At 41.4% G+C, this 12,044-nt stretch overlaps 1 protein-coding gene across 1 annotated transcript in view; it reads right to left on the reverse strand.

Moving 5' to 3' along the window:
* The window catches only part of Gpc3 (glypican 3), a 346,519-nt gene that overhangs the window by 306,809 nt on the left and 27,666 nt on the right, over positions 1-12,044 (reverse strand). The window contains exon 2 of the mRNA XM_052747238.1: positions 7,986-8,147. Within this exon, the coding sequence (XP_052603198.1) occupies positions 7,986-8,147 (162 nt within the window). The remainder of the gene's footprint in view (positions 1-7,985; positions 8,148-12,044) is intronic.

The raw sequence follows: 12,044 nt of genomic DNA on the forward strand, positions 1-12,044 counted from the left end.
CTAACAGCTTACACCTCACAGCCCTTTTTCTTTAATGGCTCAGAGGGCAGAGACCTTCCCTGGGTCACATAGCAGAGCTGCACTTAGACTACATAAAGCAAGAGCACATCCTTGGCACACTAGCCCTATCCCCACTTCCAAGAGAGAAAGACCAGTGACAGATGACAAGAGAGCCAGCAAGGCCAGGAAGAACAATATCTAAGAGATGGTTGACAATGTGGATTTAATTAAGAAAAAGATGCTATTGATTTACCTAACTCCCTCATTTGCCTCGTCTTGAATTAAAAGCCACATCTATGGAGAGAATTCATACTGACAATCTTCCCCTCCCCCACCTCAATCAAGAATATCCAGTCACTAGTTGAAATCACTTTTTTTCTAATCCCTATGGTGGCAGATTTCCTATGAAGCTAATGAGCTATAAGAACCCACCTTGGAACACCCACTTCCAGAAGAGCCACAAGTTTTTGTTTTTTTTCCTGAGAGTTTCTCTGTGTATCCTTGACTGTCCTGGAACTTGCTCTGTAGAGCAGGGTGGCCTTGAACTCACAGAGATCCACTTGCCTCTGCCTCCCAAGTGCTGGGATTAAAGGTACGTGTCACTGCCTTAATGTCCTTTTCTTATGACAAGAGTCTCTAAAATTGTAGAAACTTTGAGCCTCAGCAAATGTGGATCCGCTCCAACTTGTTGTAAAAATTGGAAATGTATTTCATGCAGCATTTTTCTAAGAGTCCTGTATAGCCACACTAGCCATGTACAAATGTCTTGCTTTGGAAGTTTTGAACTATCTGAAGGAAGGTATGTGGTCATTTTAATCTCTGACTCCCTCTTGATACTTGCCTTTGGACATGCTGGATACTACTAGTTTTCTAACAAAATGGAATAGATTTCCCTTGAAAGAAAGAAAATTAGACTCAAAATGACCGCCCATAACCATGAAGCAAAATACAGGGAGGCTGGCTAAAACACAGTACTTAAGGGTGTGGTCTCTGGAGCTGTCCTTCCTGGGTCCGATTCCTCTTTACCATGTGCTGGCTATGGTACTTTGGACTCGTAATTCCTCTAAACCTCCACTTTCTTACAAGGAAAATGAAACTAACAAGCTACCAATTTCAAGGGCTTGATATAAGGTTTCAATGCGATAAATACAAATGAATCCATTTAGAGCAGGGAAGTCTTCCTTCTTCTCTCGCAGACCCACTCAGTGCACATTTATAAAGGAACTTCCTGGAGACCCTCAACCTCGCTGCTGTTTTTTCCCCACATCAGCTTGTTTATCCACACCTAGAATAATCTGGGCCCAGCTGCCCTGGCCCCAAGGCTGCAGAAGCAGGGAGCAGAGGAGATGAAGAGGAGAAGCCTCAGCCTCTGCTGCCACTCCACCTGTGAACTCACTGAGCCTGGCACTGAAACACAAGGCTGCCAGATGACAATGAGCCAACTGAACCTGGGTGAGGAATGCATGGGTATGGCAAGAGATGGCAGAAGATAAGGTGGGCTAAGGGGGAAAGGCAGAGTACCTGGGCCCTGGATGCACCTCACAGTCCACAGGAAAAGTGTTTTTAATTTTGACGTTACCACTTCCAGCTTAGAAGAAAATTGTTTCTACCTCCATTCAACTGTCAGGAGGATTGAAATCTCTCAAACATATGCTTCATTACTCCCATATCAGGTACCGCAACGCAGTGAGACAGAAAAAGGAGGGGGGGGAACATATGTTTTAAGAAAGTAAGCAAAGCCCAACGCGGGGAAGGGTGGGGAGCAATCACTCGAGGCGAAGTCGGAGCCTTCCTGGAAGCTTCCAGAGGGCAGGAACAGTGTCCTTGATTTGCTTTGTGGGGCATGCTAGTGATGAAGGCAGGCATGGGTGACAGAGCGAGAGGTGCTGCTGAAGGGAGGGCCCTGACCTAAAGGGAGGGCCCTGACCTAAAGGGAGGGCCCTGACCTAAAGGGAGGGCCCTGACGGGGTAAAAGTTCATCTGCATAATCCCCTCACCTCAGGGTGGCCCTAGAACAGTCTCTGCGTGCACACTGAGTCATTTTCCTAAGCTCTTTTTATTAAACAGTTTTCAGCCTAATGACTGACTTTCCTCAATCAATACGAGGCCATAGGAAAGGTTTGCAACTCCCCAGCTTCGGCTCAGCTTAAGCCACAGCAATTTAAAAACCAAATGGAATCCAAAAGTCCTTAAACCAAAACTGAACGACTTCAAACCCTCAGTTTCCAGTTGTTTGTCCAATCGGCCTAATAATTAGAAGAACTGCATTAAAAAAAAACTTTGTAACCAAAATACGTCTTGGAGGCAGTGCTGTAAAAGTCCTGTAATTAAAGGCAGCACCGTCAGCGCTCTGACGAGAAATTTCCCTTTTATAATGGGATTAGCAGAGCTTTGCTGCACACATGAGTGGGCTGATTAATAATTGACATTTTTGAGGATATATAACCTCACTCATGGTCATGGTTTGTGTTCCTAAAATTCTTCTATTCAATCGAATGTTATTCTATTTAGCGCCAACAAATGAATTAAGTTCCGATTAGACATCAATGTAATTATTCTCTCAGGCACACTGTTTTCAACAAAGAAAGGGCTATGACAGGGTGGCCCACAGTTAAGAGCTTCAGACTCAGTGGGGCTCAACCTAAGCAGGGCAAGTCGTGGGGGAGGAATTGTGAAATGAAGAAAAATTGCTCAGTCCTCACTTAAAATCCCCACCACATTACCAAAAGCTAAATTAACAAATGCTTGAATCACAAAAACATGTTTATCAACATTCAAGCAATTATTTAGCCACATATTAACTGTGAAGTAGAAAATACATAAATCAAATATCTGCTTAACTAACATCCCCCAAACAGTTATCTCCAGCAGAAATGACTGGAGAAATTGCTCAGAGTTGATGGGAAAGGGTGTTCTAAGGAAGGTCAGTTTTATTTAGGAGGTGTAGGAGAGACGGACTCTGACAGGAAGAGTACAGGAAGTGCCAACAGCAGATGGAAACAGAAAGCCTGGCAGAAAGCAACAGAAACAGCAAAGCAACCCTGCCCTCCCCCCTTTCAGAGGCATCTTTTTCTAGCTAGTTGCTCCATGGTAAACAGGTAGGAAAAAGCAAACCTTCCAACCCTGGTGACAATTAACTACTAGCCTTGAGACTTACACCTTCCTTCGCTTCCTCCGGCATAATAAAGAATGCAATTCAAGTGTGGCCTGGAGGTGGGGAGATGGCTCCCTGGTGCAGCGCTTACATGAGGACCTGAGTTCAGATCTCCAGCACCCCATAAAAGCCTGGAGCAGCAGAGTGTGTTTGTAACCTCAGCACTAGTATGGATGGAGGCAGGTGGATCCCACAGCCTAGATAGACATTTATGTGTGTGCATGTGTGTGTACACATGCATGTGTGTAGGTCAGAGAACAACTTTCAGGAATTGGCTCTCGCCTTCTACCAAGTGTGTTCCATGGATGGAACTCAGGACATAAGGCTTGGTGAGAAGTACCCACAGCAGCTGAGCCACCTCACTGGTCTGAACTCAGCATTCTTTCAGTACTCTTAAGTAAAAATATTAATTTAAATCTTTTAAGATGTAAATATTAAGAAAAGGAGAGTGAGAGCTGGGCGGTGGTGGTGCATGCCTTTAACCCCAGCACTCAGGAGGCAGAGGCAGGAGGATCTCTGAGTTCGAGGCCAGCTTGGTCTACAGAGTGAGTTCCAGGACAGCCAGGGATACACAGTGAAACTCTGACTCGGAAAAAAAAAAAAAGAAAGAAAGAAAAGAAAGAAAGAGAAAAAGGAAAAAGCAGAATGAACATATCTAATCTTCCCATATTGCTTCCCAATCATCAATATTAACACTAACTATATATAGGACCTACTATATGATTGGGGCTACTGAAACAACTAGGTACACACCCCTCTACAAATGCCCTTAACTGCCATTTAGTGAGTTACTGAGTGCACTTCTATGCCCTTCCTCTTCCCATTACCTGTTGCTTCATAGTGTGCATATGCACCTCCCCATAGCACTCTTCCACATGCCCATCCAGTTGCTTCTCTACTTCTACCTAGAAAGTCAGGCAATCAAGCTAGCAAAGACTGGACATTAATTAGAATAGTCCACTCCAAGCAAGGACCATGGGAGCTCTCAGGTGAACTAGCTGCATAAGGAGAAGCTCCAAGGCATTTTACGCAGGGATGTTTGCAGCTTAACCACAGTTCTCTCTCTGATCAAGAGTACAAGTTGTGGGGGAGCCAACTTCCAGTAAAAGCAAAATACTGCTGCATTCTAAAGAGCCTGTTTTCTCTGTGTCAGCAGCACCTTAGGAAAGACCAGAGTTAGTCAATGTTGAGAAAACCCCTGAACATATGCCCAAATGTTTCCTGATAGGGTAAAGCTGGACATCACAGTGAAGTTCCACCAATGCAATGGAACTCTAAATGTGAAGATAAGGAGGTGTTAGGGGTGAAATTTCAGACTTCAATCTCATTTTCCTTCATGAGGACTATAAATCCCACCACTTCTTAATTTTGTTTTGCCTCAAGAGAACTAAAAACAAGAAGAACCATGTCATGGGACAGACAGCTTGGGAGACACTATGGTACCATAGAGTTTCCTTATCTATAAACTAGTAATGATTACAGTACAGGCCCCATAGGGTTGCTAGGAATATTAAATGAGGTAATTATGTACAAGTAAGCATCATACAGTAGGCACTTACTAAATCTTCGCTATTATTTTTATCCTCATTATTATAAAGTAGGGGAGAGGAAAGAGAAAAAGAAAAGGGAAAATGTACTTTCAGTGGAGTTTCTCCAAAAGAATTAATTAAGCAGAAACAAAAAACGATTGTGCTGCCCCATTTTCCTAAGCACATCTAAGTAAATTAAATTTAGGAAACGAGGCAATGCAAAGATTGAGGATCAAGAACAACTTTTTTTAATGCTTCAATCATTATCAAAACAGCATTAGCATTAGAGCACTCCAATCACTGTAGCAAAGGGCCCCAGGCTCATTTATGAGGGCAAAGGCTTCCTGCAATCGAAGACATAAAATCCAAATTGAGGCAGTAAGGACTGCTCATGGAACTGTGCACATATTTGCAGAGAGCTCTCACTGCTGACATATCCCCAATGAGGGCTACTGAAGGAATCCTAAAGAGATTGTGAATCTCGGCCAAGACTAAGACAAGCTCTCTCCAACTTCACGTGGTGAAGAAAATAGCTCACAAAAGCTACCACATCAAATTTCACACAAACAAAGTAGTAAGGCAATTTTCTCAATAATTTGGTCTACTGGGATCTTGGGGGAAGGATGTTGAGTTTAGAGCAAAAACAATTGTGCCCTTCAATTCCAATTCATGGGAATGATAAGTAGTTATAAGAAAAAGGAAATAGATGTCCAGCTTTCATAGCAATTGTCTTCTACTGATCCCTTGTTTGAAGCCCCCTCTCTCTCTTCAAAATGTTTGGTACGGAAAGGATTTGTGGTCAATGCTTCTCCAAGCATAACCTAAATGCCTTGAGCTCTATGATTGTGGCTGAATTTCTCTTGTGGGTATTTTTTAAGTGAGGAATGCTAAAAACAAAAATAAAACCAGAATGAAAAGAGATAAAGAAGGAACAGATATGATGACAAGGTTGAAAGCACAATGAAGTTGACATCAGTTAACTGTCTCCATGCTCTCTTGCTACAGTTCTCCTTCTGCCTGTCCCTGCAATTCTAGAAATAAATGTGTGTGTGCACACACATGCACATCTATGTAGGTGTGTGTGCATGTGAGAGAGACAGATAGGACATCAGTAGCAGGTGTTGCCTCCACTTCCTACTCCCTGCTCATTTGACTAATGTTCAGCTTCCATACTATAGCAGCCATATCTACTCTAGTAGATCAATCAAAACACTGTCAGAACTTCTTTTTGTCCTTAGTCTCTTGCTGTTCCAGCCCCATAAAACACAATATGCAAAGTGCAAGGCTGGACAGGTCCACGGACTCCAACAACAAAGATGCTCAGATGGAAAGCAGTAAGGGCTGCTCCAAGACTCGGATTCCAGTGTTATCATTCTACCATCCCGTCTCAGCAGGAAATGCTTGAAAGGCGACATACAGGGCCTTGGCTACTCTAGGAATTCAGTAAGTCACTGATGTTACATTCTAACCAAGTGCCTTCATGCCTCAAAGACTAAGCTTCACCTATCCACTTCACCCCAATCCTCTTGTTACATCACTTCTCACCCCACTGACAGCCAGTATAGCAACTCCAAAACCAATCTAAGAGGTACATGAACAGTGCATGTATTTTTTAAACTGGCCTGAATTATTCATTCTATCACTAAATTGTTAGTCTCAACAAATGCTTCACAAGAGTCTCACTGCATAAATAGGTTAACAAAGATTTCATGCTTTCATATTGTACTTCATATAATGAACCTAACATCAATATCCCCTGAGGCTTAGACACAAGAAACTGTTGTGAGTGTATGCTTTATTAGCTATTTTGAACAACATTTTAGCTAATACTGATGATTTCATTTTAATACCTAAACTAAGGTATAATTGCCCCACCTTATAATTCAAAGAGGTTAATTTCTGTAAAGGTGCCATCAATCTGAAGCTTTAGAATGCCAAGTAGTCAGAAGTATTAGATCTGACCCAAAGGCTACCTTTCCAGGAAGGTGGCAGCTGATTTAGTATGCTTAATTAAGATGGGCTAGAAGGGAGTCAAGGAGATAGCTTAGATGGTAAAATAAGGAGTCCGGATACCCAGCGGCCACATAAAAAGTCAGGTGTAACAGTGTGGGCCTGAAACTCCATCACTGGAGATGGAGGATAGCCAAGGAGCTCACTGGCTGGCTAGCCTAGCCAAATTGGTGAATTACCATTAAGTGAGAGACCCTCCTTCAAAAACTAATAGTGGAGAGTAATAGAAGAAGATGCACAGCATTGACCTCTGGCCTTCACACATGCATATCCATGTGTATACACCCACACTACGAGTGTCTACCCACACGCAGCACTCCCCACACACACTCTTTAAAGAAGGGATAGAAAAAAGTCTCCATATCCACAAGTAATTTTCCTAGTCACAAGAGGTAGCCTAAGTCAGGGGATAAAATCATGGAATTTTAAAAAGCAGGCAATCTTCATTCAAATCTTGCCTTCACCATTTATTTTAGTTGCGTGGCCTTGGCAAATTAACTGGTCTTGGGTCTTCATCTAAAAAATGGTGGTAACTCATAGGCATACCGTGAGGATTAAAATGAAATGACACATGTCAGTTACTTCAAGCTACACGGTACCATGTAAAAGCTTCTTGTTAGCACTACCACTGCTATCGTCTACAGTTGCTCTTCAATCTAAAGAGTCGACCCTGTGCTGCTGGAGTTTTCCTGTAAATTACTATCGTTTGCTGCCTGTCCTTTCACAGTCCACAGAGGAGCACAGTAAAAACTGACACTCACAAGGACAGGAGACGTAACCACTCACTCACACAAACTGCAAAATGGCTGGCCAACAAGCCAGAGGCTCCCTCTTAAATGGAGATGGTCTTAGTGGTCAGAAGGAGTTCATGGATGTTCCTCAGGGATCTGATTCACCCCTGAAGAAAGCTGGCCTTGGAATTTATGTGGAGGGTGCTGGTGGTGGTGGTGGCGGTGGTGGTGGTGGTGGTGGTCGTGACAGTTGAAAACAAGTCTTACGGACTAACAGAAAATTATCACTGACTTTTTCAGCAGTGATTTATGCCTTTTACATACAGGGAAACAGAATGTCCTTGGACAATGATTTTTAATATTATCCACTTTTTCAAAGATTAAAATGAAGTTTGTTTTAAAACTGTGTGTTTCCTTATCCAGGATCTCTCACTGGGAGGTTTTTATATCAAGCATACATACTGGAATGGTAATTTATAAATTATATTTAGCATTTGAAAGCCCTGTGCCCAAATAATGATGCCATTGAGCAGTACACTGAAAATGATCCCCCAAACTCACCTTGGAAAACCGCAGCATTCTGAATAATTAAGAACTTGAGCTCCATACTCGCAGACTGGAGTAGTTGTTCCATGTTCAGCCGTGCTGTTAGCTGGTATTTTTCTTCCATCTTTCTTGAGCAGCATGTTGGGCCCTTGGGGAGACATACTTGCAAATCTGATCCTGAAACAAACAAGGTATTCATGTTTCAGTAAGCAGAAAATATCTTTCTCTCTCTCTCTCTCTCTCTCTCTCTCTCTCTCTCTCTCTCTCTCTCTCTCTCTCAAACACACACACACATACCCACACACATGCATGTGTGTGCGTAAGCACAAAAATAAACAGGACAAAACAACACATTTCCACATTTCTCTTTAAATACAGTAGGACTTGAGTATATTGTTTATCTCAATTCATCCAATTGCCCTCATAGCTAATTCCTTTTGAATAACTTAGTTAATTGCTGGGGTCTGACTCATAAATTCTACACAAAATAATTTATAGCAGCACCAAATACACACCACTGAACACCAACATTTAATTTTTTTAAAATATCAATCTTCATTCTTCTAATTTATTTTTCCTGATTGTTATTTATGAATATAAACACAACCAAAGACAATTTTTTAAATCCCAGTTATGATTCCAAATGAAATACGTGTCTGGCCAGCCTAATAGTGCTGTTCAGAAAAAAACAATCAAAACATCAATACCATATCAAAGCTTTGTTGTAGTTTTAACTTAAAGTCTACCAAGAGTCCACAAATATTTATTTGGTTGCTACTTAATGTCAATCACAATGAGTGTAGAGAACACAAAATGATGGGCCTGCCCTCATGGTGTTCATAGTCTTGAGGACAATAGCCCAATGAAAATAGAAACAAATGTCATGTTGGGTGAAGATAAGTGCTATATAAAAATTACAAATATGAGCCTAGCGGTGGTGGCGCATGCCTATAATCCCAGCACTCGGGAGGCAGAGCCAGGGGGATCTCTGTGAGTTCGAGGCCAGCCTGGTCTACAGAGTGAGATCCAGGACAGGCACCAGAACTACACAGAGAAACCCTGTCTTGAAAAACCAAAAAAAAAAATATGAAAAGAAAAACAAACCATGGCATACCTACACAATGAAATTACAGTTAGCCAGGAACAGGAATGAAGTTAACACATGGTCAAACCCAGAAACAATATGCTAAGTAAAAAAAAAAATCAGATCCAAAAAGTACAGACTCTATGATTCCATTTATAAGGCACTACCAAATGGAAACTAATCTATAGGCAGAGCAGTTTAGTGATGTATAAGGATGGAAGGCAGGAAGAGGGGAGAAAGAGGGATCACAAAGATCAGTGAGGGCATTTCTCAGAGTGATGGACATCTTCACCATTTTGACATGTACACCACAATCAAAACTGTTAGTATGTACTCTTTAAGAACGTGGTGCTTACTATATAGCAGTTAATACCTCAAAAAAAGCCCTGGATTTTTCTAATTTTTACAAAGCAAAGCAAGCAAGATACGGAATATGGTGGCAGCAAGGACCATTCTCATTTATAACCAATATTCATGAAGCCTTGTTTCCCAAAGGCAACATTTGAAGTATGATAAAGGAAGGAAGGGAGGAAGGGAGAACCTCATGACTTTGGGTCCTCCACAACACTGGCAAAGATAAGGCTCAATGAGCATTGAGTCCACTCCTCTTCCTCTGAGAAACTCCTGCCTTAGTTTCTGGTTTTGCCTTTTTTGTGGGAAGGACGTTACTGGGGACTAAACCCCTAATCTCACACAGGCTTAAGCACGTGTTCTACTGTGTGCAATTCCTCAATTCCTCAAACTCTCTCTTCCGTAAGCATTTAGTGAGCACCTTCCACGTGGCCGTCAAAGTGCTCATCTGAGCACTCCTCCTGTGGGGAGCACTTGACCAGTAGCCTAGCTGCTGCTTTCTGACTCACCACCCTGTGTGCGGAGGCCACAGTCCTTAGGGGTAGCTCCCAACTAGCGACTGCACATGGCAAAGACATAAGATGCTGCAAATCATGGAACTTGGCTCACAGGGGCCCTTGGGTTAAAGACTCCCCCTTGATTTTGAAAACTTTCTTAATGTTGCACTACAGGCTCTGTTTTTTTTTTTCCTATACAGCCTTTCCTTTTACCCCTCCTCCACAGGGCTCGGACCTGCACTCTGCTCTGATGACTCTTCATCCTCCTTCGGCATCCTCCCTCCTTTCCTTCACAAGTGTTTATCTTAATAAACCTATTGAGCATCCAATTCTACACTGCCTTAGGTGCTTGTTCATTTAATTGGCATCTGCTTTTCCAATGACCCAATCTAATATACTGTTTATGTGCCAGGCACTGTACCACATGTGGGAGGTACAACGTTGTCCCTGCCCACAAGGACCTCATCATCTAAATGGATTAAGAGAGAGAAATCCCTAGTCATAGCAAATAAGTGTAATAAAGCACCATTATTAGGATGATAAAATATATGTACAGATCGTAACTTCTGCCCAAGTCCAATAAGGTCCTAGGGAAAGTAAGGTTCAATAAATCTTAGTGACATTATAAAGCATTATCAGATATTTTAGGCATCTTTTTAAACTTAATAAAGGGAGGGAGACTAGTTAGTCCTAAGTTAGGAGAAAGGTGACTTTTTAGTACACCAGGTTACTTCACAGTAATTATAGTTGATTGTAGCCTTAGTGCATGTGTCTACGTTTTCTTAATTTAAGAATGAAACTCATTCTTCTGTGTCTCTCATGCCATCAGTGTTGAATCCAAGGTATTGACTTCAAGCTCTTCACTTCCCTTTACCCAAGGGAACAAACAGCTGACAAAGGTATTAAAGGAGAGAGCAGATACTATGTACCAGCAAACCTAATCCAGCACCACAATTTATAGTACTAGAAGGAAAGGGGTCTGGAGACATGGAGTTCAGATTTATCTCCTATAAACGTCAATCTCATATACAAGCCTTAAACCAATTTTAAATAAGGTCTAAGCTTAAAGGCTTTATGACTCTAGTCAGAAAAAAGGAAAGAAACCAGGGCTAGTTGTAGCTATGTTCTTTCCACATGAAATTACAAAATATTATGCTGTTCTAGGAGTGGAAACTGATGCAGTCTACTGGACCAAGGAGGGAAAGAGCCCCCTTGGGGAAGAGTAGCTAATCTAAATTTAAACAAGGCTGTTGGGACACACACATAGATATGAGGGGAAAAGAACTCTATATAGTAAATCTTTCCATATACCAAGTCCCTGATCATTTCACAAGGTTTAATTTACGTTCTTGGTAAAGCAATGTCTATGTCATGTGTGCTTAAACTCTCTGTACTTAAATAAGTTCATAAAATTAATTGTTATATACACAGCCCCGAATTTTTCTACATTTGCCTTGGGGATCACTTCTGGTTTGGCAGGACGGCTGAGATTTTTCCACAGGGTGGCTGGCTGTTGGTATTGTATCCATTTCCACCAGCACTTGATTTGTTGCTATGTTGCTAATATCTTATAAGGTAAAAAAAAAATGTTGTTCAATGTTCCTGTAGAAGTTCAAGAATGATTCTAAGCTATGGTAACAGCAGCTTGTTTAGGCGTTACTATGCTCATCTTTACAGGTATTTAGGACTGCTACACTGTACCATTGGTCAAGTCCCACCATTTGGAAACACTCATCATCTCATCAGGTTAGCTAAAACTCTGTAAAGGAATAAAATCTCAAATGAAAACCTTTCAGGAAAGATGCCAAGTGTCATGAAGATGTTAAGTATATATTATATCCAAATATATATATATATAGCAAAATTTACCTTCTTTCTCAATTATTACTGTCTGGTTAATCAATAAACCAGAACAACTGATCTTAGGGGCTAAGAGTTGGATATAGACTTAAAAAAGTAAAAACACTCATAAATGATAAGAATTCAGGATTTCCTAACAAAGGAAATGGATTTCCTAACAAAGGAAATGCATACCAGATGGAAAAAATAATTTGTTGTAAATAAATTCCCTATAACTCATAGACAAGCTTCAAAAACTCCTCATGACAAATTCACAATAAGATCACTCTGCATGCCTAAATG

The sequence above is a fragment of the Peromyscus californicus genome, unplaced genomic scaffold (assembly GCF_007827085.1).
Source record: "Peromyscus californicus insignis strain IS unplaced genomic scaffold, ASM782708v3 Scaffold_10__1_contigs__length_136768540, whole genome shotgun sequence".
Taxonomy (NCBI): Eukaryota; Metazoa; Chordata; class Mammalia; order Rodentia; family Cricetidae; genus Peromyscus; species Peromyscus californicus.